This window comes from Pygoscelis adeliae, unplaced genomic scaffold (genome assembly GCF_000699105.1).
Source record: "Pygoscelis adeliae isolate BGI_AS28 unplaced genomic scaffold, ASM69910v1 Scaffold156, whole genome shotgun sequence".
In the NCBI taxonomy this organism is placed as follows: domain Eukaryota; kingdom Metazoa; phylum Chordata; class Aves; order Sphenisciformes; family Spheniscidae; genus Pygoscelis; species Pygoscelis adeliae.
This window is the reverse complement of record NW_008825016.1, coordinates 2,522,397-2,547,404: the sequence shown is the minus strand read 5'-3', so window position 1 is coordinate 2,547,404 and position 25,008 is coordinate 2,522,397. Positions and strand designations below refer to the sequence as shown.

The window sequence follows — 25,008 nt, the reverse complement described above, 5'->3', positions numbered from 1 at the left end:
AAGCAAGTTGTCACATCCAGACTGTTTGCTGTGAATGGTCCTTGGCTTTTGATAATGCTTAAGCAATGTCACAACATTGTCTGGGAGAGCAAGAGCTGACACAGGCCAATACTCTGCCAAAGATGCTGCTGGTAATGTTGTAATACAGACAGTGCCTGACCTATGCCCTGATCCTGTTTCATTTACTGTTATAAAATAATGAGGATATGTAAAATAAATGAGTAGACATCCTGAAACAGGGAGAAGTAGTTTGGAATCTGAGATCAGTTGTGAGCTCATGGAAACATTTACAGTTTATGTGACATACAGCAGAAATTTCATACAAGTATTTGTTAATATTGCCTAGATTAGAAGAGTGAAGTGCCAGGAAATCACTCAACGGCTTCTGCTAAATAACTAAAAATGTTGCTAAGTACCTCCACGGGGCAGCTATCTTGAGATTGGGACATCATTCCTTCTAATGGAGACTGTAAAATCCAGAGCTAAGCCAGGAATTCCTCTAGGAAGGAGCAGAGAATCCAAGGAGAAAAGGATGAAAGTTTTGTGGCAACCCCCGCTACCGTGATTTTTGTAGAGCCACATCTGAAACTGGACAGAGCATTGAAGAGTCTAGACCAGGGAATAAGTCATGCCCAGGCAAGATGAAGCTTGGTGTCCTGTGATAGAGCTCCCCTAACTTTAATCTTTTTTAAATAATACGCCAAAATATGGCTGCCCCCTGCAAACCTTGGGTAATAGACACTACCCTACTGACAGGGTGAAATCTAGAACTCTTTATAAAAAATAAAATTAAAAAAGCTCAAATTCTGTATATTCTGCAAAGCAATGCACATCACCTGACTTAAGTACGCTGATAATTTTTGAAAGATTGGTCTTCTCTGGAGGTCAGCATTTGCTTACTTGCTTGCTGTTTATCAGTGATTGTTAACTGAGGCAATTTGTTATTATTTTTTAACGTCATCAGTGGTACATCTTGGCTACTCCGTTGTTCCTAACCATTGCTACATTTCTGGTTTAGGCTTGTGATTATTTCAGAGTAACAAGCCTGTAGTAATTTGAATGCTGTGTTCACTGCATCTCCTAAAGATTTGCTTTTTCCCCAGAGATTTACTTTTTTTCTACAAAGCACTGTCAGTGCTCAGAGTACGGTAGCAATTGTGTGATGCTGACTGTGACTTAATGGCCAGTGTTTACTAGGACATAGGACGTTTAGTGAGTCATATAAATCAGCATTAAGACTGCAGATATCAGGGCTTAGTCTTGAGTAGCTGACAAAACCAGTGAGCCCAGCTTGCCTAGCCTCTACTGATAGGAGTCTCTTCAGCACCGAACAGGCTGATTGCACAACCACATGGGTTCAGTACTTCTTGTCTTTTCAAAACATAAAAAAAAAAAGGCACTCAAATTCCTGCAGAAAGAGTTTCATTTTCTTACCCAGGCGTCTCCCCAGAGCTGCAGGTTGAGGCTGGTTCTGTCTGTTGCAAGACACTAAGCAAGTAGAAGCAGACACGAGGATGGAGCTTCTTGCTTTGACACTTTCGATCCTTGTAGGACTTGCTTGTATCAAAATACGAGTGTAACCATAGTACTGGCTTGTCAGTATCGTATGTTCCCAGGATGGCATCCTGGGGCATAAAGTCTGAGCCTCTAAATGCTGTTTAGAAAGCTTATCTAGCCTACGGAGGGTCAGAAGGTACTTCCATTTTTCAAGTTTGTTCCCCAGTGCATGTAGTGAGCTATTGCCATATTTGGCCTCTCAAACGTTTTTTTCATTCATGCTTAGTTTCTCAAGTTTTATTGAAAGTAGTACTGTAATCTTTTATAACAAAAACAGAGTGAGAACACTAACTGGAAGTTTTGTGAAGCCTTACTAAATACAAAGCAGTTACCTTGTTTTAAAACATACAATCCGTGGGATATTTCAGAGCATTAATAAGAGAAGTCTGGAGTCAGTGCTGTTCTGTGGGAGAGAATATTGAAAGCTTTTTTTTTTTTAATTTTTGTGACTGCCATGCTGTCTAGACTTCAGCAAGAGTGTAATAGAGGATAAAATAGAAGATTTTGCCCAACATCACTGTTCTGTAGGGAACAACTGTCTGAAAAATTACTGAATATAAGAAAAGAACTAAGGGAAGAGTTGTTTAGCTGACCAGGTCAAATAAAATGAATTATCAGCAATAAGCAGTAGCTGAGACAAAAAAAAAATTTCACCCTTGTATCATCACAGAATTTGGCTGACAGGAATACCAAGTGTTGACCTTTTTAGAAACTGAATGTATTCAATCTCTTGGTTCAAAGTAGCCGTTCAAATGGAGTAAATAATCTCTTGAGAAAACAATCTCTTTAATTTGAAGACATTGTAGCCTATGCAAACATGACCATTGTTGCTTTGTGTTATTGTAAAGGAAGGGTTTATTGAGAGAAATTGGGAGGTATTAAAGAGAAATTGGGAGGAGGAAACTACATTGTATTTTCCAGCCACCACCTGCACATAGGAAAGGTACCCACATGGATGACTTCACAGAAATCATGCACAAATGACTTAGTTCTGTAAAACTTATCCCACAAGCTAAAAGAAAACAAGCAGGAAGCTCTATATACATACGTAAAATCTGGTTCCTGTGTGCTTTGGGAGTCCATCAGGCTGTCAGCATGCTCTCCTGGTGCATTCCTCTCTGAATCAGTTATTGGGTAAACTCTTAAACCCTCATCATAGAATCATAGAATAGTTTGGGTTGGAAGGGACCTCTAAAGGTCAGCTAGTCTGACGCCCCTGCTGTGGGCAGGGACATCTTCAACTAGATCAGGTTGCTCAGAGCCCCGTCCAGCCTGACCTTGAATGTTTCCAGGGATGGGGCATCCACCACCTCTCTGGGCAACCTGTGCCAGTGCTTCACCACCCTCAGCGTAAAAACTTTCTTACCCAATGCCTACTGAATGCCCAATCTTACCCAGTGCCTACTGAAATGTGAACTCTTTTGGTTCTGAATCGGCCTCAGAGAGCAGCAGGCTTACCAAATGACAGATGATGGCATGTATACCAATTGTATTGCTTTTCCTGTCCCCTAGGAAAACAAACATGCTTTCTATTGTGTCCTTCCAAAAAGCTTTTCTGTTGTAGCAGTTGATGGTAAGATGTGTGCGTCCCCAGTTAAACTTAAGTGTTTTCACCACTTAAATAGGCCTACTGATAGCTTTCAGAATTTAAGTATTCATGTTCTAGGGACTTTAGTACCGCATGCAATTAAACTGTGAAAAAAATATTGTTACCTCGCACCATTATGTACACTTTCAGTATACTTTGCCTGTTTGAACTTTAAACAACTTGCTTGCTCCAAAGTGCCAGCGCATAACCTGAGAAAACTTTTTTCCCCTCTAAGATTTTGATACAAATCTGTACAGGTGACTTTGGGAGTCATATCCTCTAGAAATTATTTTACCTCCCAGTTCCCCGGATAGTAATATTTAGAGCCACATGATTTTTTTTCCCCTTGATTGCTTTAAATGCTTACAGTGCTATTTTTCTTGACAGTTTTTTTTTTAGAGACCACTAACATTTGGTGGTCTCTTTGAAGTTGGCTGTTGTTAATGAACGAATAAAAATTGCTCGTCATAACCACATCTTAGTAGTCTGAGGTTTGCTTTAAATATTTGGCGCTCTTTTCCGGCTGAGTGCATGCTGCAGCCTCTTTCAGTGTTCCAGGAGAGGACAAGGCATCACTCTGTCCTACATCCCTGGGAATGTTTCCTACATGCAGAGTTCTGGTTAACAAAATGCCTAAGGATATATTTACTGGAGACACGTCCAAGAGGAAGAAGACCTTCAAAGAACTGATACTTTGCCAAAGGCTCTGCAAGCACATCTTTTTCCATTCCTGTAACATTGAGCTTGTGTCTCAGGTGTTTCTCCTTGGGTTGTTTTTCTAGAACGGTGAGGAAAAGATAATTGGGCTAGAGAGGACTTTTATATTTATGTAACTTTTCTAATTTTCATCTGGTTTTAGGTCTATGGACCTGGAACTCAGACAAGAGCTTTCCAGTATGTCAGGTGAGCCTTGTTTGTGCTGTCTGATATTTACTTCACTTGATGGTTCTTTGAGCTTGGCCAACTTTGTATGCATGTGCATTTTAGTCAAAGAAATCATGTTCATTCCTTAGACCAGCTTTACTTTCAGCAGGGAGACACTGAAGTTTTTAAAAGTGCCAAGAAACAAAACGTTAGTTGGTTTAGAACTTTGAATTGAAATATTGACGTGTTCTTCCTGTGAAGGGACAGCAAGTAACGGGTAGGTAAGTTTTTAATGCTGAGCAGTTTGTCAGTCCTTGCCGTTCAATGCAATACTGCCACCTTGTGTCTTTGGGGGTGCTGTGGTCAGCGTGTGTACTTCTGAGGGAAGGAACCGGTTGAGGGGGTATTGCTGTAGCGAATTCTTGCAGCGTAAGCAAGGCCAGAATGTACTTTCACTACAAAAAAGTGAATCTGTTCCTCAGAATCTTTTGTTCTGTCATGCTAGCTGAACTTCCGTGCCAGGCTTCTGGGTTGTTTTAATCATTCTCTGCTTGGAAGTGTTCTTTCCCTCTGCTGAAAGTAGTAACAGTGGCGATAGAAGCTACGGAAATCCCATCAGTTCAGCGTAGCCACTCTTTTCCTGATTATAAGTCATGATGAAAGGGATCTGGATTTGTATATCCAGGGGCAAGCTGCTAAGTTTGTTGCTGATAATCCAAAATAACTTTGGATTATTTTGCTGGGGGGAGGTAACGCCAAAATACTGTTTTTTAACAAACTTAAGAATTTCTGCAAGCGAGAAGACAATTCAAACAACAAATTGCAAAGCAGGTGGTGGTGTCATGTGCCTCTGTATTACAACTTACTCTATTCTGTTTGAAATGTGTTGGAAACGGGCCTCTAAATATGCCTGGGTTCTGGAGGGAAAAGGAAGTATTAATTGTTTTTTAGTAACTTGATATTTTTTTATATTCTTTCATATGCTCAGATGAACTATAGCCAGTGCATCCTGAAGATAATCACCCTTTCAAACTAACCTCCAGTTCAGTATAGCTTACAATAGGGACTGTGGAACAAACAGCTGAGAAAACATGCACCCATTGAAGTATACACTGTAAATCTGATTTCAGCATTCCTCACTCAGCTGCCTGATCTGCTTTACTAGAGCTCTGAGGCAGCTCTCTTTTTAGACAAGAATATTATTTACAGGGAAGTGGAAATTGCCTCAATCTGTTCCTCCTTTTTTACAGTGATCTTGTGAATGGGTTGGTGGCGTTAATGAACAGCAATGTCAGCAGTCCTGTCAACTTGGTGAGTATGAGAGCTCCACCCTACTGCACTGTGTTTACCGTGCAGTGGGCAACATCACCTGTTTTCCTCCCTGTCGCTGATGCTGATTTGTAGAAGAAATAAATGGAGCAAAAAAGCTGTTTCCATTATGAATAATGTATTCTTCCATATATTCTCTTTATAAATAAGAAGGTTAAGCCCCTAGATGTTGAGATCTTACAGTTCCAAGAACAGGATAAACTTGCTAGAGTTTTTCATTCGTTTTAGCAAAAAGATTTGTGTAATAATTAGAATATGAAAAAAAACGAACAAAATATGAGGGGGGACACACATGCAAAATACACCAAGGAAATTATTGAAGACTGGTTTTAATGAAAAAAAGCACTGAAGGAATACTTAGCTCTAAATAATTAGAAATCACATTGTACTAGCCTTGATTAGAGGAAAATGGGATAGTATTTGATTGTATGATTTTCTAATATTGATTAAGGCTGCTTAGAACTTAACTTTTCTAATAGGATTTTTGTTCTGTCCCATTTGTTGTCACCTTATTCTCAGCAGTGGATATAAGAATTGAAAAAGGATGCACATGCCAGGTCATTTCTGTGTATGCCAACTTTTGCCAGATCAGGTATTCAACTCTGCAGGGCAGTTGTTCACTAGATTTTCCTTTTTTACCGTGGCCATAAATTCAGTTCTATGTTTCTGTCCAAATGCTGATATTTTTAAACCTCATCACATGTTTTGTCTCCAGAAAACTGAATGTTTAAATCTGTATGTACCTAAATATTGAGCTTTAGGTCAAATGATGTAGTAAGAAGAGTCTTCCAACAAGGAAAGCTAGGGATGGAGGGAATTGAGTCTGATGAAGGTGAGCTAATGCTAACAGAAAGCTTTCAGCATTTTGTTCTGAAATGTTGATCAGGAGTTCACGTGCAAGTTGGTTAAAAAAACCGAGAGTTAAGAAAAGGAATATTGTATGGGAAAGCAAGTAGCCTTTATACATATGGATATGTAAGATGTAGTAAATGCAGAAGCAATTGTTTGCAGCTAAGTTGGTTGGGTTTTGTAATTCTGGATGAACTGAGAATTTAGCATACTTCATTATATCATCTGTCCTCAACTCAGCGAAGTCCTTGAATCCAGATTTCAAACTGATGATGTGTTTGTGTGGGCTGCTGAGTGGGCCTTTACTGTGATTGAGATGAATTTGCCCGTTCTTTACAGACTGATTTTTCTGGGCACCCCTCTACATACATTGAATTACCAAGGCAAATGTAATGGAGTGCAACTTTTCTAATGAGTATGGAGCTTGTCAAAGTTACATTTTTTTCATCAAAGTAGGAATAAGGCATAATGTTTAGCTTCTTTAGAATTTAACATGACCCTGTTAGAATCATCTCATGTCAGAAAGCTAACATGTCTTAGGGTGTTTAATTGCTATTGTAATGAATATCCCTTCTATTTCTAGGGAAACCCAGAAGAGCACACTATCCTGGAATTTGCCCAGTTAATTAAAAAACTTGTTGGTGAGTATGATAAGTAATTCTTAGTGAAGCTTATGAAGTACTTATTGTCGTTAGATGATTATTACTTGATTAGTGTGTGTAATATATGGATAACTTAATTGGTCTTTGGATCTCTTAACAACTTTATCAAAGGCATTTAATTGTATCCTGATCATATAATTAAATATTAATAAGATAATCCAAATCCCCTCAATTGTATGTAAAATATTGCATGAACAGTAGAATGAATACAGTCTTTCTGTGTATCTGTGCAATCTGGACCAATTATTTTGTATAATGTTTATGCATTTTTTTAGCTTTGTTTTGGCACAAAGACAATACATAAATGAAATGTAAAACACATGAATGAAAATGTTTTGCATAACATCTTAGCTGAAATATGGATACTTCAGCAAGGTGGTTCTTCACAATTATGCAGGCTGTTCTCCTTCAACTACCATTAAAAACCTCATTACTCTTTCTGTACTTTTCACGGATCTACCAGTGACTCTTGCAAGGGCTGTCAGCACCTCCCTTGTATGTGGCCGGGAAGAAAACACTGTGGCTTTCCCTTCATTCTTGCTCTGATACCTGCAGCAAATCAGAGCTCTCAAGAATGGAAGGAAAGGGCTGTGCTTAGTCTTCTAGTGCCAATTCCTAATGAGATGAAACATAGTGATGCTATTAGCCAAGAGTCTTTAGTCTGTAGATTCCAGCAGTGCTTCTGAGGGATCTGAAAAAGACAAGTTCAAACATACAGTACAGAAGCTGATGCATGTGATGTTTCTAATAGAGGACTATCCCCTCTGGAAAACGTCTGTGAATCTACAGATCAGGGAAGGAAATTGAAAATCTCAGCACTAAACCCATAAGGCACATAGAATAATTGTTACCTCCGTTTGTCTGTTTGTTCACAAACAACTTGATCTGTTTCAGTCCGCCCGGAGAGGCTGTTTAGTTCTATATCCATAAAATCCCACAGTAACATGGCATGTAAACTATTTGCTAGATTTGGTTAGAGGAATCGTCCTGTTTCTGTGTATTGTCATGAAGAAAGGCAAGTACTGTGTTGGCTATTTAAATCAGACTGGAGAGTATGGGCAAAGAGGAAGTGAAGTCCTTTTACAATGCAAAAGTGCTAACAGAATCACAGACTGCTTGAGGTTGGCAAGCACCTCTAGAGGTCATTTGGTCCAACCCTTCTGCTCAGGCAGGGCGACCTACAGCCGGCAGTGGCCCAGGACCGTGTCTAGACAGCTTTTGAGTATCTCCAGGGATGGAGACTCCACAGCCTCCCTGAGCAACCTGTGCCAGTGCCCAGTCACCCTCACAGGAAAAAAGTGTTTCCTGATGTTCAGAGGGAACCTCCTGTGTTTCAGTTTGTGCCCACTGCCTCTGGTCCTGTCACTGGAGACCACTGAAAAAAGCCTGGCTTCATCTTCTTTACTCCCCCCATCAGGTATTTATACACATGGATGAGATCCCTCCTGAGCCTTCTCTTCTCCAGAGAGAGAGTACTGGCGAGCCCAGAACTGGACCCAGGACTCCAGGTGTGCCGTCACCAGTGCTGAGTAGAGGGGGAAGATCACCTCCCTTGACCTGTTGGCAGCACTCCTCCTACTGCAGCCCAGGATACCATTTGCCTTCTTTGTGGCAAGGGCACATTGCTGGCTTTTGTTCAACTTGGTGTCCACCAGGACTCCCAGGTCCTTTCCTGCCAAGCTGCTTTCCAGCTGGTTGGCCCCCAGCATGTAGTGGTGCCTTGGGGTTGTTTCTCCCCAGGTGCAGGACTTCGCACTTCTTGTCATGAGGCTCCTGTCAGCCCTTTTCTCCAGCTTCCTTTCTCAAGGTCCCTCTGGATGGCAGCACAGCCCTCTGGTGTATCAGCAACTCAGTATTGACCGCTGGGGTACACCACTAGTTACCGGCCTCCAACTAGGCTTTGTGTCACTGATCACCACCTTCTGGGCCCAGCCACACAGCCAGTTTTCAATCCACCTCGCTCCCTGCTCATCCAGCCCTCGATAAGGATGTTATAGGAGACAGTGTCAAAAGCCTCACTGAAGTCAAGGTAGATGATATCCACTACTCTGCCCTTGGCTACTGAAGCAGTCATTTCATCATAGAAGGTTATTAGACTGGTCAGGCATAACTTCCTTTTTGTGAATCCATGCTGAAAGCTTTGTGAAATGCTTTGTGAATCCATGTTGCTGTGGGACAGCTGGTTCACGCAGCTGTTGCATGCAGTGTAGCTGTGTCTGTGGAAAGCATTTCAGTGGTAGAATTACGAAGCAGAAAGCTGCAGAAAGACTTGATGCTCCAATAGGTAGGAAAGATGTAAATGCAAAGCATAGTGAATTGCAGATGATAATGCACGGTCTCTTGTTTAATAGGCAGTGGGAGTGAAATCCAGTTTCTCTCAGAAGCACAGGATGACCCTCAGAAACGAAAACCTGACATCAGAAAAGCCAAGTTACTGCTTGGCTGGGAACCTGTGGTACGTACAGCTGTATTACTGTTGTTGTGTGCAAAAACACAGGGAGGCAGAGGGGGATGGGGGAGGACTACATGATAACGGTACATTCAGTTATCGGAATATCTGCTTAACACCATCTCCAGGACAGTTGTTTAAAAGGCTGTCTCTTGTACATTGCCCTAGTTCATGATTCAAGAACTGTTGGGTAAGACTCTGTGGCCTGTGCCATGCAGAAGAGCATATTAGCATTAGCATTTGTAATAGACTTAAGTAGAAAAAACATTTTTAGGATAGGCATTTTAACTTTTTCAGATGCATATTATGAAGTATCTACCTTTCTGTAAGCCTGATGAATCCTTTGAAATACGTGGTATTATGGGAGCTAATAAGTTTGATGTTGCTGCAATCCTCATTCCTGTTTTGCTGTGGTAACATGCGTTATGAAAGGAAAAAATTGCTTTTATTTTATTAAAATGTTTTTAGAAAATGTTTGGAGTAAGACTATTTTTAAGATGATCTGTAACATCATTGTAACTGAAAAGTTTGCTTGGATTAATAGGGAGAAATATGAGCACCAGAAAAGTGTTCTGGTTTTTAGAGTTTGTTTAAAGGGAAATATGTGAAACTAGGGCAAAACAGAAACTAGCCAGAGAGAGGTGACACATTTTGATTTTTTTTTTTTTTATTCCAGTGGACTGAAGTAAACCAGAATAAGAAGCCCTTATTTCAGACTAGGGGTATCATACGTAGAGATGTACAGAGCTTGTTCTGTGTGTTGATAAGCTCGAAATGTGCTCAGGGTTAGTCTAACATCTCACCACCCACAATAATGTCTGTCCACCTCTAAAGCTTAGTTACCAGCCATCTGAGGTGATGTCAAGATTGTGGTTGTTCTGTACAGCTAATATACAAGAAATGCAAAATGCCCGTGGTTGCTGTTTTTTCCTTTCTCAACCTTTTTGGTGAAATTAAGTGTGCGAGTGTATAACCAGGCATAGCTCACGTTAAGACGCGGTTGGTTTGGGGAGGTAAGGTCTATTTAATCCCCAGAAAGGGTGTGACTTTCTTAGCCAGCTCCCCATTCTAGCTAGCACAGTGGTTTGTAGGCTTTTTTAGATTTGCAGACAAAAATCTTTACAGGAAATGTATGAACCCATCTAGTAAATGTAAGCCTATAAATAGAAAAAGGTAGCTCTAAACCTTTCTGAAAGGATTTGCAGCGGCGCCGGATATTAATAGACTATGCCTGAAAGCACAAGGACGATGGCAAGTGTTACAGTCACAAAAGGTTTAAAACGGTTAACTTCCACACTTCTGACCTTCTGTGTTTGGCACAGTCAGTACCAAAACTTACTCTGAAGTAGCAGTACAGTGTTGGTACATCAAGGCAAGTAGTTTTTGTGCTGCTATTTTATCTTCCTGTATTGATGATGGTATCAGCAAGCATGTCAGAGCATATGGCTCCTGAGAAAAGTGGGTAGTATTTCTGTTGTTCCTGTCTACAAAGCATAGTGTTTAAATACAGGCATAGAATATGAAGAATTACAATTATTTGTATAGGACTTGAGAATATCAGATGAGATACTGGATGATAATTTGTATCCCTTTTTCTGTATATCAATGGAGCACTGAAGAAATAAAAAAAAAAACCACCACCTTCGTACCTTTCTGTGGTATATACCATTCTGCGAGATTCTGCCAAAGAGGATCTTTAATCATTAAAAACAGAAGGGGCTTATCTCTTTCAATGTATTATGAATTGAAAGTAGGATTACGTAAGTCTGTTTTGACACTAAACAGACCAATCATAACTATCTAATGAGATTTAAATTTGTTGGGTTTTTTGACTTACTACGTCAGAAAATACATCTCATGTTTAAAAGCTAACATGCATTAGCAATGCAGAGATGTAACCAGTACGGGGTGCTGTTAATACTTACATTGGCTAAGAATGAGACTTCCTAGCAGTCTTTTGACAGCTGTATTAAAAAAGATACCATTGTGAAAAGAGCTGATGTGAACTTAGACTGATATGATTCTCTCCTCACTTTTGGGAACAGGTCCCCTTGGAAGAAGGTTTGAATAAAGCAATTCACTACTTCCGTAAAGAACTCGAGTATCAGGCGAACAATCAGTATATTCCCAAACCAAAACCCGCAAGGATGAAAAAAGGAAGAACAAGACATAACTGAAGACTATTAGTTGGACAGGAAATTCCCTGCTTGACATTTGACGGATGTAATTTTTTTTTTCTTCTTGTTTTTTTTGAGAGAGACTTTGAAACAGGTATCATGAAGAACAAACTGGAATTTCATTCTGAAGCTTGCTTTAAAGAAGTGGATGTGCCTAAAAATAACAAACAAATATTCCCCTTCCCCTGCAAATCTTGCCTTGCACTTTTTAAATCTGTCTTTTTATGTAAAAATAGAGTAGAAGCATCTTTTAGTATCTTCAAGTTTTATATCTTGCTGTGAGATCATTTTGTTGTGACTGTCCTTGACAGTTTTATTTACTGGTTTCTTTGTGAAGCTGAAGATAAACACAAACAGGATGGAAAATGCCAATTTATTTATAAAATGGGTACTATAAAATATGAGATGTTCTACTATGCATAAGAAAAAAGCTAGTGGTATTGTCAGGTGAGAGACACTGACATCTAAGTATAGAGGAGTTTAAAAGAATTCTGTATGAGAGCTTTATGTATTCTTTAAAGGAGAGATTTTTTCAAAGGTTTAGTTTTAGTTGTACACTTGAATTTGAGATATTTTCATTGATTACCATGGATAAGGATATTTTGAATCACTACTGTGTTGTGCGTACTCTGGGAATAAAGTTAATGTATTATTGGTTACAGTGGTTGAATATGCTATTTTAATAAAATATTGAAACTTCTATTTACTAGTTTCAGGGTTTCACTGTGGGCACTTCTCTGGCGTTACACATCTGTGCATTTACTGTATATTAATTAGAAAGTAACAGTCTGTAAATAATTGGCTCAAAGCTAATAACATTGGTCTTTCATTGCTTGTCTCTTAACAGATATATAGGAAGGGCCGCAGGATGTCTGTTGAAATAGATCGGACAAAAACGCCATGATTTATTCCAGTTCAGGTAGTTGATAGTGATGCAGGAGTTTAAGATTGTCTTTATTCTGTGGAGTCTAACTTCAGCCTCCCTGACAAAGGAAATGTTTCTATTTTAAGCCGTTATTAAATTGCCAGTAAATGCTTTCAACTTTGATAACAAACAAACGAGTCCGATTCCCCTTATTTTTAATAGTTCCCCTTTATTTTTAATACCTAAGACTGGATACCTAGGAGGGGAGATTGGCAGAGAGTTTTTCAAAGGTATTTTGGCTTAGTGCCACTCAAAATTGAAAATCCTAAATCTCATCAGGCAAAGTGACTTGACTTTGTATCTCATCAAAGCTTGATGTTTCATTAGCTTTCGACTATCTTCAGGTTGATGGTTAAAGTGGGGGTTACCTGTAGCAATGACTTGATGCCCGGACCCAGGGAGGACTCTGGGAGCAGTGTGCTATTAGGCCCCCTTGTCCGAGCATGCCATCCGCCAGAGCCTCCCGGTGCTTGCAAGGCTTGGAGTCTCATCCAGTCTGTCTGGTGAAGTTCCCTGGGACTCCAGCAGCAGTGGGGCTGCTGTGTTCGTTCGTGTGCCCTACCTGGACCGGGTCTGCAGTGATCCTTTTAAGACAAAACGGTTTCTTCCCTGCTCACATGCGCAGGTTTTCTTCCAGTGGAAATCTGCCATGAAGCTAAGGTGGGGAGCCAGGCGGCATTTTCCTGTCTGGACTCAGAGGTGGAGTTTAGGTATCGCACATTGCCTTCATCTTTTCACAGCTGAGCAGCTTGAGGTCTGCTTTTTGTTTGAAGCCTTTTTCTAGGTACTTGATCGGGGCATTTATTCCATATTAAATCGTCCAAAAAGTACACCGTGGTGTGCGTGCTCCAAATGTGCCTGTAACCTATCATTACTGATACACTCACAAAGCACAGCCTCTCCCTATACTCAAAACCACAGCTGGATGTACGTGAAAGTAGGGCCCACTTCTTTAATAGTCCTGTGGTGGGAACTGTTAATCAGCTCCCAGCGTGGTGTTTTTAACCCTTAAGCTCTAGATTATAGTCCTGTGGTGGGAACTGTTAATCGGCTCCCAGCATGGTGTTCTTAACCCTTAAGCTCTAGATTATATTTGGGGGAAGGTGCTCTTTCTCCTTATATTTTACTCCTCGTGCAAATAGTGCCATTGGATGCCAAAGCATCTGTGAAGAGGTGGTGCACAAGGCTGCAACCCTAGTGCAGCATTCAGAGCAGCCATTGAGAACAAATGGGAGCTGTGGGTACTAGCTGTTACTTCCAGGACTGTTTTTCATTTAATCCAATGACTTCAGTGCCAAATACGTAAACTGTACTGGAACAAGCGTGCTTCTGGAGACTAGCACAAAATGTGCATTTTCCAAAAAAATAAATCCCTCAGGAAGTCTGAATGTTGGGATATTACAGACGTGAATTTAAAAGCTTTTTAGGTTACTTCGCAGCCTGACCTCCTGCATAAAAGGAGCAAATCGGAGAGAGGGCAAATGGCTGGTACCGAACAACCCATCTGTGAGTATGTGGCATGCCTCCCGCTGGGCCTGAGTGACAGACTATTGATTTGCTACTTTCCTTGTACTGTTTCTAGCTTTTGTTTCAGAGGTTCCTGGTTCGGTTCCCGTATTCTTTCTAAATAGTGTCTTCCAGAAACAGCAGCCGAGGCAGCTGTTGCCTTTTGTGTTCGAAGCCGGTGACTGGCCTTCTAGCTGATTCGAAGGGCATGAATTGTGGGTGTTAAAACAGAGTCTGCTGGTGCTTAAGACTGAAAGTCTGAGGTAATTTCAAGTTTGGTTTGGTGTGAACTGAGTCTTCAAGAAGGCAGGTGAGGGTTTGCATGTTGGTGCACAATCAACATGCAAATCAACCCCACATCTGGGGTTACACATCTCAGAAGGAGAAAGAAGGCATCAAGTTTGCAGGGAACCACAGGTGAGAAACAGCTGCTGCCTCTCCAGAAGAGCCACTTTTGATGGAGGGTGGCGGAATACAGTACTGAAAGCTTGGAAACGGAGGACTCGGGGGTAAATGAAGCCAAGCCGTGTTCTCATTTCCATGCCTGAACACAACGTATTGTTTGGGAGTTTTTTTTCAGGAAATTTGAGAATTGGGATTTTCTGCTGTCACCTGGTCAGGCAGACAAGGTAAAACTGACGTGACCAGCCTTGAGGTGCCTATTTAGTCACAGTGATCTGCACGAACGGGCAGCTCAGCTGACGTTAGATGCAAGTCCTCCTCTCTCAGTAGGCAATACGCAATGTAGCAGAGGTCTGTGATGAACTGGCCGGCTTGGTGCTGGCAAGTGAGATAAGCCTTCTAGAAGGAGAGTTGTGCAAGGCATCCTCTGCTGTGGATTTCTTGAACCTTGCAAGAAGGGCTACTCATGCTGCTGGAAGTTACCACAGTGTGAGGTCCACAGCTGGATTTTATTTTTTACTTTTTTTTTTAACATGATGTACTTTTGCTTTATTTCTATACGTAGGCTGCTCGGAAGCTTCGTAAACCACATTGCTGGTCTACAGACAAGCTACAGTGGGGCTTGCAGACCTAATTTATTTTAAGTAGTTCCATGAATGTATAGTCTAGAGCAGCCTCCTGTCTATCTTTAGGTTAGATTTTTTGCTATGTGGGGAAATCATGATCTGACAGTCTTCCTGCGTCTGGGGCGTTTGCAGTTTCTCTAACCTTAAATAGACTAGCGAGTTTTAGTGGCCATTGAACTTGCCACCCTCTGGGCATTTATGAATGTCTCTCGGTCATCTATTTTTTCAAGAAACTTAGAAATGTAGTATATTTGAAAAAACTTTCACTTCTGTCAGATAGGGTTGGAATTGAGTTTCAAAGTTGAGAGAAAGAGGCAAGGGAGGGGGGGAAGACACGAACACGATTTCATAAATCCGTTAGCCTTAGAGAACAGGCTACAGAGGGCGAAACAGGGCTTTAATTAGTGTCATTGATTGAGCTAGTCTGCAGGTTTTTATAAGTATTGAGTTTAATGCTACTTGAGGCCAAGAAGTCCTTGAAGGTTGTTAGAGCCCAATCAGAGAAGACCTGTCCACAGGAAGAAGATGCTTTGTTAATAGCAAGGAAAGTGTGTACTCAACATTGCTAGCCCTAACATCCATACATCCCCTCCCTGAAATCAGTGGGAATGTAGCCACCACAAATCCGTAGTTGCTCTGTTGTGAACATTTCCCTGTGCTTGGATCACAAGTGGCAGGAGAAGGGAATGCCTTATTTGTGGCTGTGACTCTCTAGAGCTACCAGGAACAGCAGCAATAGCTCTGGACAAAAGCAGGCCTCCTTTTGTACAGCAGAAGGTTCCTCAATGCGATTCCATATCAACAGGGAGGTTTTTCTGAAATAACAATTCATATTTCCTGCAAAAAACAGACTCTGGTTCTCTATTCCTTTTCCCAGTCCCTTTCCTTCTCTCACTTGCCTATTCCATAATAGCAAACATGGCAACAACTTCTTGTCCACCTTGTTTTGTTGCCATTTACAGCCTGGAACAAGCAACAGCTGGTTCATTCTTGCAATGTTTTCCCTAGTTAAAGACATGCTCTTCAGCAAGAAGGGGATCCTCTGAATGCCTTGGTCCATGCCGTGGCTGAAGCAGCTGGAATCTCCAAAACATGAAGCCACAGGGAACTGTGGGGTGGCCTTAAGTACCGCAGTCTGGGCTCTGTCCGCCCCACTGCAGAGAAAGCTGTTTTGAGCAAGGAAACCTGCTTCTTCCATCTGGGAAACAGTCCTGGGGTAAAAATGCCCAATCCCCCATTCCAACGTGTTTGTTACAAGTAGGAAATTAAAGGGAATGACGGCCCCCAAAAAATTATATAATAAACATATATTTAAGACTGCTGATGAAGACACTTGATCTGGAGAGAGAGATCTCTGTCTAGACTGGGGGGGAGTGTATGAGAGTGGCTGTGGGGGCACAGCAGTAGTACTTCTATGCTTTGACAGAAGGGTTACCTTAGAGGTATTGTCAGCAAAGGAGGCAGGACTGCCCTGTCAGTCCGACTGACGGACTTGCCTGGCTGACACCCGCAAACTGAGGGATGCGGCATCACCGGGTCTTGAGACACGAAGTGCTGGACCATGGCCAAGCTGTTGCTGTTCTGTAGGGAGCCACGATGAATAATGGCTGGACTTCTGTCTTGGTCGAGTGGTTATGTGATGTCAGTGCCGGGATGGCTGGGGATGATGATGATGATGATGTGAAGCGCTCTGTGCTGTCCGCACAGCAGAATGGAAAGGCTGGGAGGGGGTGCACAGTTTTGTCTGTGTTTTGGGACAAAAGTAGTCAAAGGAAATTAACTGTGCTAATGTAGTTAACTTTGAAGCACTCTGTGCATATTTGACAAACAATTTTTTTTTCAAATAGTTTTCCTCCTTTTGCCCAAACCTGTGATGGCTCATACCTGCTTGCTTTCTTTGTAGTTTATTGCGTGTACTTCTGCATCATTGCAACTGCTGCACTTCAAGTCTGGTGGACCCCTCTGCAAGAAGGAAGGTGCCCTCCCCTCAGAGCTATTGCTTTGTGGTGGGTTGACCTCAGCCAGCAGCCAAGTACCCTCACAGCCACTCACTCCCCCCTACCCCAGTGGGACAAGGGAGAAAATAGGAAGAGCAAAAGTGAGCAAACTTGAAGGCTGAGATAAGAGCAGTTTAATAAGTGAAGGAAAGAAGGGAAAAAGCCCAAGTGGTGCAAAGGCCACTCACCATCTCCCCTAAGCAAGACTGATGCCCAGCCAGTCGCTGAACAATGGCCACCCTGGAAGATAAAACCCCCACCCCCTTCTCCCTCTTCCCAGCTTTTATTGCTGAGCAAGACGTTACATAGTATGCCATATTGGTCAGTTGGGGTCAGCCGTCCCACCTGTGTCCCCTCCCAACTTCTTGCCCGCCCCTAGCCTACCTGCTGAGGGGGTAACGTGGGCAACAGAGAAGACCTTGATGTTGTTGCAAGCGCTGTTCAGCAACAAGTGAAAACATCGGTACATTATCAACACTGTTTTAGTCACAAATCTAAAACGCAGCACCATACCTGTTATTATGAAGAAAGTTAACTCTGTCCCAGCCAGACCCCAGTACGTGGTGGAAAACATCAGCATGCAGCACAACGTAATGGAAAAGATTTACTTTTTTTCTCTTAGGCAATCCACAAGACAGAGATCGTAGACTTCGTTGTGAGCCTGCAAGGCACAGAAAGCTGCTGGACTGAGTCAGCCTGCAGAAATGGGCGCAGCTTACAAAGGCCTAGGGAGCAATGGTATTTATTTACAGCACTTTTTTTATTCTTCCTTATTCAGCAGGTCTGAATTCCCAGTTGTTGTAAATTCTGGGAAATGACTGAAATTATCAGCATGGTTCAAACATTGCCAAATTCCGTGCACTTTTTTGATAGGAAACAAAATGGAAGTATTCTTCTAGGAGTAGGTGTTTTCCAACTGTGCAAACGAGTGTGTGCTTGACTCGGAATATGATTATTTTGTATTTGGAATAAAGGGTCTTCTACCAAGGAAACACGCCAGTTTAAACTGATTAAACTGTCAAGGATTCTGCTAAGAGCAAGTGCTCCAAAACCTAGGGGAAAGCTGAGTTTTTGGAGCATGTTAGCGCGTATCTGTGTGTGCAGAGGAGAAGTGACTAACATGTTTGTTCAATTTGGCTCCCTTGGCAAAAAGCTGTCTCCCTGGAAGCGTTCCTGCAGGGAGCTGGATAGCGCTGGGCTGCCTCTCCCGGACACCAGTCCATCACACAACAGGGACTTTAAGTGAAAGATTAGGAAATACACCCAGAGTTAAGCAAGAAGTAAGTGAAGTGTAAAGAAGGGTGTTGCCATGATCCATGCTTTGGAAACTTCTTGTAAGCTTTAGATGACAGACAGCTAAAGCATCCACGCTGTCTTTCTTCTCTGACTCTGTTGTAGTTTGCAGTACACGTTCCATCTCTCTTTTATCCTTATTCTTCAGCTCCAGAAGTCATGGAGCCAGCCAGCCTTCCTCACCTGCCCCTTCCCAGTCCTCTACGCTTGTCAAGCTTCAGCAGTGCTTTCCCCCACCAAGCTCCTCCTGAAGCCCCCGACAGCTGAAATCTCCCTCCTAGGCTTAGGTCTGCGTCAGGACTTTGCCTACGGTAAGGAGAGAGAAGCAGCAACGTGGCTGATGTTGCTGTGGTAGAAAAGTTGGTTGTATTTTGGGGTTCTTAACACACACAACCCTACCAACCAACCCCCTTTAATCCATTACATGAACAAATGCCCAGTCTCTGATATATTTTGTTGCTCAGCCTAATGATTATTAGTAGATTCCAGTTTGAATTGGGGATAGAGGCAACTTCATGGTAGGAAATTATGTCTGGGGACTGTGTTGGATGCTATCTGATACTAACTTCATTTTAAATGGCTTATTTTGTTATTTTATTGCCTGTTTTGACCTAGACTGTGAAAGCTTGCAGCTAAGTGGAAAGGACACAAAGGGGAGCATTCATGGAAGACAACCTTTGGGTTACCCTGCCTGGGGAGGGTAGGGGCCGCTGAGGTTAGATGCTCTGCATCTCAGCAATTACTTCTGAAGTCAGGTTCCTGCATTGAGCCCTTTCCCTGGAGAATCCTTTCCTTTCACAGGCTTTGGGGGAAGGCGAGCTCCTCTGCTCTGAATTTAGCTTTTGTGAACATCTCTGTCCTTGCCCCAACAGGAACTGTTGAAGTGCCGTATCACGCAAGTTTGGAGGGTTGTGCACAGTAGGTATGGAAACAGCAGAGGAGGCAACAAGGCAGCGCTTCAAGTGAGAGGAATGTTGTTTTTCTTTTCCCACAAGAATAACTGGATTTATTTGGTGACACAAATCTGAATGAGCAGGCACACCTGAAACGTATTGGCTTATATTATGTATTTTATATGCCAAACTAGATGACATAATGTAATTTTGCCACGTAGGAAAGCAAAAGAAAAAGCCCTTTAAAAAGGAATCTGTAGTAATACAATTAGAATGAAACTTGCTGTTACAAACTCTACTAAATGATGGCAACCTGTTTATTTTATCAAAAAAGCTTTATCTCTACAACACTTTATATATAGTGTACTACTAAGTAACGATAATTAAAAAAAAGTCATGTTGCTTCCTTCGAAGTCTGGCAGTTCCTTTACTCTTGCTGTTTGACATGGCTAGGAGGAAAGCGGGGTCATTCTGACTGAGGGAGGACGCGGCCTCGCCCAGTGCAGCCCTATAGGCACCAGCTATAGCAGGATAAACAGCATTAGTAATCATCATAGTTGACCCCTGCTCCGTGCCTGAAGGTGTGTGGATTTCGCGGGCCAATTGGTGACTCTTCATCGTAGTGGTGTTGGTAGTATCCACCATAGTATTCATTACGAGCACGCCCTAAGCTTGTCCAGTAGGAGATGTCATCTTCAAATTTCTGCCGAAAAAAGAAAATACTTGCTTTCCCAGCCTGAAACTTTACAATGAAGAGAGTGAAACAGAAGTGGCGCAAGAGGTTCCTTTTGTCTCTTTCAGAAATTCAGATCCTTTGCGTATTTGTCAAAACGAAATCTTTAGATCTACGGGGTTTTGTCACTTGCACCTACCTTCTCTGTGGGATTATCAGGGCCCCGAGTGCAGGAATTGTCCTGCCCAGCCCCACCTGGGACCCACCCCCACACCCTCTGCCCACTGTAGAGTGCTTAAACTGAGAGCACCTTCAAATGAAACATGCGCTGAGCACCTTTAAATTACCTTTTCAGTGGTGGACTATAAAAACATTTCAATGATTTGTACTTAAAAATCTAAAGGTTTGGTTCTCCGTTGCCCCGTGCCTTTAGTCACGGTGTCCCTGACTGCAAAGTGGGTGCAACAGGCTTTCGCTTTACGCCTGTGATCTTTCACTCCCATTTCGCATGGGTAAAAATGAATGTACAGTGCAGCCCTCTAGCTATGGAAATGCAATAAGCAGTTCAATTCTGCTCACAACAGCAGAGGAAAAACAGTGCGCAAGGATATCAAATACTTGCCCAGCCAAAGCCTTTCCATCTGAATGACTCTTTGGAAATATTTTTGGCTGAGATTTGAAAAAAAAAAGCTTTGCAAAATACACAATGGGTAAGTATGGCTCAAGTGCTTTGCTGGAACAGTTAGTTATTTCATTGTTAAAACTGTGTCTTAATACTCAAGAAAACCTACTAAGAGGATTCATTGTATCCCACAAGAGGCCTCACTTCAGTTTTTGAAATGCACACGGGAGAATTCATCTTACCTGCATTGTTTGTCCTTATTACTTACTTCTTGGTATTTGCCCCCAGCCTTCCGTTTCTGATGCATAAAACCACTTTTCCTATTTTTCCTATTCCTACTGGGGGAGGGGGATATAGCCATGCTGTTAAAAAGTCACTTTTATCTGCGTAACGTCCAGGAGGATACAAAAAAAAGGTATCCTTCATTATTTCAGTCCAAGCAAAGGATTATTTTTCTAATTGTTCCAGCTTTGAAAATGAGTGCATTCATCTTCTAAGCAATCCACATAGCATGAAGGTCCAAAATGTACTCCAGCTTGCCTGTGCCAATGCAGTCTCATTAAACGTATTCATGCAGCTGACAGAAGCCAAGAATTCAACATCTATAACTATTTTTACCTCTTATTAGCATAGAAATTATTCTACATGTGGGACTGCAACTAAATGCACATTTTTCACCCTATTTCAGCATCTATATAGTAGAGCTTTGTGCAGAGCCGGGAACTCTTGATTCCACTCCAGTGTTTTTACAAATTAATTGTTTTTTTTAAAAAAAAGTATCCTTCTCATTTGAAGGGAGGTTGGCTGCACAGTATCAAATGGTTTTCCTCTCACATTTAGAGTCGAGGCACAGCTGCCGGTGCTCGTGATGGTCAGGAGCTGCCCGCACCACGGAGGCACGTGCATGCATTAGGTACGTAACGTTAGTGCCATTTCATTGAGGAATGCCAATCACGACCAGCTTGGTGTGGATTTCTCAGCGTGTTTAAAAAGTAAATTGATTAAGTTGAGGCTGCCAAATTAATTTCCTGAAATACGATTGATTGCTTTGGGTCTGGCCACCTATTTCTCAAAGCAAACTTTGTCCGGTTGCAATTTGTTAAGCTTAAGTTCAGTAGCCCGCAAGAACTGCAGGCAAGATTTCAATGTCATTTTTCTCTATTAACAAAATAATGCAGAAATCTCTAACAAATACGGATCTTATATTCCTGTGCAGTATTTGCTACTTCAAAAAAAGAAGTCACGTTATCTGTGAACGGAAACAGGGCAGCTTTTCCCTGGGTGCCCCCGTGGCTGTGCAACCACGCTTGCAGCCGCTCACTCTGAAGCCCTACCAACCCTCGAAAGCCTTACCGCCTCATCGAATCCCAGGTACAGGAACTGCTGGTACCACTGCTGTACGTCGGGCTGGCTTCTGTCCCACAGCTGGCGCCTCTGGCGTCTCAGGCTGCTTAGGAACTCCTTGGCCGCCGCTTCTTTCACTGACACCTCGGGCTTCATGGCAACAGGGGCTGAAATTAATTTCCCCCCCAAAAAGGCATGCCAGGAAATTTTTAGTCAGCCTGAAGCGTACCGCTTGCGGCAAGTAAGAAAATGCTTCTCGCATCATGCCATCACCTTTGTGCTCGGCGGCGCGACGCGTGTCACGGCAGTAACAGTAATAAACCCAGGAATCGTCGATGTAACAGGATTTTCTCAGCTACCCTCATTCTCTTGGCTTTGATAAAAGCTGCTCTGAGCTCAAAGATGTAAGCTAAGTAAGGAATTTAAACAAATAAACCCAAAGTGAAAGAGCATACGCTGTGCTGCGCTTTGAGGAGAGAACAGGAGACTGGCCTTTGCGTGCTGCTATTACAGGAACAGGAAAGAAGACGAGAGGTGAAGTTAAAAAGGCTGAAGAAGCTGAAGAAACACTGCTAACTTATTAGGGTGAAGGGAGGCACACATAAAAAGACAGATTTTTGAATCTGTTGTGTAAAAATGTAGCTTTTAAATAATGAGTGCTACTAAATGCCCTGTATGCCTGAAAATAAAAGGCCATCGGGCTTTCATAGCACGCTGCTTGGTGGATGCGTGGGGATGCCCTCAACCTGCCAGAGCCAGACGTGCCATCTGGCTTGCCCCATGCCTGAAAAGCAGGCAGTTTGCTGCGGCTGCTAGAGGAGTTTATGTACCTCCAAAAGGTATGGATGTGAGGACTGGCTAGCCCCCTGCCACGCATGGAAATGATAAAATGTGGTATGATGTTTGGTCTTCCCGTGAAACAAGAAGCACGTGTAGGAGTAGGAGGAACGTCTTGGCTTCAGGGGGTTCACTGCAATGAGGGAGAGACCAGGAACACGGGTGTGGATGGGGATTTTTGGAGGACGCGAGGGAAGATGCTAGGGCAAGAAGGGGAAGTCGGGTGGAGCTGTGAAAACCGTTGAAGCAGGAGCTGGGCAGAGTCGCAGGGGGAGGCGAAGGACTGCGGTGGGAAGGAGATTCAAGAGGTAAAAACAATAGCTGAGTTGTCACGGGAAGAGTGGGAAATGGCAGGCTGCCCTGCGGTGATGAGCTGGAAACTGGTAACTCACCGTGCGCTCCGGCTGGGTGTTATTACTGCGAAGCCGGACAGCTGAACAAGTGTGAGGTGAATGAGCCTTGCACAAGGGACACTGCCAGCAAGGGAACCAGTACTGTGTGCTTGGCCTGCTCGCTTTAGCGCACAACTGGAAAAGGGGAGTGAGGCTGGAATTAAGGGGCTGCGTATTCCCTCCATCATCAATTCAAGGCTTTGCGGTTCTTCCTGGTCTAGGCCGCGTTGTCGGCACGCTCCCCCCGGGCGGTCCCTCTCACCAGGGGACCTGAGCAAACAAGCCGACCGCTGCTGGGGCCCAGGGAGGGCGGCTGTTGCAAGCGGTCACTCCTATCTGCACGTAAGCACTGCAGAACGCTGAGGTAGGGAACCCACGCGCAAGGAAAACAGCCGTGGATGGGGCACACATTTTGGGGCTGGAAAGAGGTGGTGGGTGACGCCAGGAAAAACCCAGTGAGTAGTTAGGCAGTCTTGCAGAAAGTGGGAGTCCCTTCTGTGCGGGGTGTAAATTCTTTGCCTCAGCCATAGAGCAGGCTGAGGGGAGGCAACCAAAACTTCTGGGGTGTTTCAGCCTGCCCCCCATCTGCTGCAGTGCTGCTTGTCCCTGGCCAGCTCCATTTCCATCCCCTTCCCTCAACCAGCAAGCCATTCGGTGCATCTGCCCGCTGGGCCCTTGGCCATCATCTCTCCCGTAGAGAGAGCAGTCTTCCAAGAAGGAAGCACATGTGGAGCCAAGAGGACAAAGGGAATAAGTCAAGGCATCGCGAGCAAGCCCGGTTTGCACATTTTCTTCTCTGCACCTGAGCCAGCAGTATTTCCATGCGTTATAATTCCGTGGAAAACTTGTGACTTCCCAGAATAAACCGGATAAACGCCACGTCTGCCATGCATACCCTGGAAAAGGTAGCTGCTATACACTGCGCAGAGCAAAACGCAGGCGTACTGCCTGAGGCTGGGAACCCTGCTTTCCAGAGGGGGCTGTGATAAGCAGAGCCTCCGGCCTTGCCAGTAGCAAGTCCCAAACGGACTCCACGGAGCTGGCACCGTACGCACAGGGGGTTTTGGTATGGTACGTAGTGAGAGCGGCTGTGCGCTACCAGCTTTGAACCAGGTGCTTGTGCACTGCTCCTCCGACTGCCCTCTTTGAGCTGGAGACAGAGCCACAACACCTTGGCAGCTTTGACCGATAGCAAGTGACTCAAAGGAAAAATAAGGGAAAGCACTTTGCCGCCTCTTTACTTACCTTCGCGTTTCTGAAGCATCAGTTTGAGCTTATTTCCCCTTGAAACATCTGGACAAGTAAAAATAAGACACATACATTTACTAAGAAGGAAATAACAACAACAAAAAAAGATCGTATCTTGAAAAATACTGAAAGTATTTTTGTCATAGCTCCAGACCACCAAGGAAAACTCGGCAGCAAGTTTCTACCAGTGTCTCCCTTTGCTCCCGTTTCCACACTCGAGCGCAACATGTGCTACAAGGGAAGCTTTTGATACTCCAGCATCCTCTCCCCAGCTCTTCTTGGCAAGGGAACCCCAAAACTGGCCGCCTTCGCCAATTAGATTATAATATTTTGCAGCAGAAGACCCCCGCCGGTGCCACTACTGTCACACAGTGTCCACAGCGGCATGATAACCCTGGAAAAGCCTTGTCACCAAGCGAGGGGCACGTTAACAACCGGAATGCTTCACGATTTTTCCTTGCAGCCTGTCCCAAAGCACGTCAAAGCTGTCGTCCCGCTGACGCCCTTTCCCAGAAGGGATCCAGGGTTTCAGCCCATGGCCGGGCAGCGCAACAGGAGACCCGCGAGTGCTCGGCTGCTCCGAAGGGCTTTATTCGCCGCAAAACAAGCTCTTTAAAAAAGAGGCTCACCTTGCACAAGTTTTGGAGTGACCAAAAACGTTCACCCACGCGGCCACGCGTGATGCCAGGGGAAGGCTTTCGCCGGCTCCCCGGGGCGTGCCGGCTCAGGTCTCCCCCCCCCGCACCCCGCAGCCCGGCCCGGGCGCGGGCGCTCA

General features: G+C 43.4%; 2 protein-coding genes across 2 annotated transcripts in view; one reads left to right on the top strand and one right to left on the bottom strand.

The window, feature by feature from the left end:
- The window catches only part of UXS1 (UDP-glucuronate decarboxylase 1), a 51,046-nt gene extending 38,865 nt beyond the window's left edge, over positions 1-12,181 (top strand). Inside the window, exons 10-14 of the mRNA XM_009326250.1 lie at positions 4,005-4,048; positions 5,260-5,320; positions 6,771-6,828; positions 9,201-9,304; positions 11,344-12,181. Of these exons, the coding sequence (XP_009324525.1) occupies positions 4,005-4,048; positions 5,260-5,320; positions 6,771-6,828; positions 9,201-9,304; positions 11,344-11,475 (399 nt within the window). The 3' untranslated portion in view covers positions 11,476-12,181. The remainder of the gene's footprint in view (positions 1-4,004; positions 4,049-5,259; positions 5,321-6,770; positions 6,829-9,200; positions 9,305-11,343) is intronic.
- A 7,230-nt stretch (positions 12,182-19,411) lies between these two features.
- LOC103918878 (chromosome unknown open reading frame, human C2orf40) overlaps positions 19,412-25,008 on the bottom strand; it is a 19,847-nt gene continuing 14,250 nt past the window's right edge. The window contains exons 2-4 of the mRNA XM_009326295.1: positions 24,231-24,310; positions 21,766-21,923; positions 19,412-19,820 (exon numbers count right to left, since the gene is read on the bottom strand). Of these exons, the coding sequence (XP_009324570.1) occupies positions 19,659-19,820; positions 21,766-21,923; positions 24,231-24,310 (400 nt within the window). The 3' untranslated portion in view covers positions 19,412-19,658. The remainder of the gene's footprint in view (positions 19,821-21,765; positions 21,924-24,230; positions 24,311-25,008) is intronic.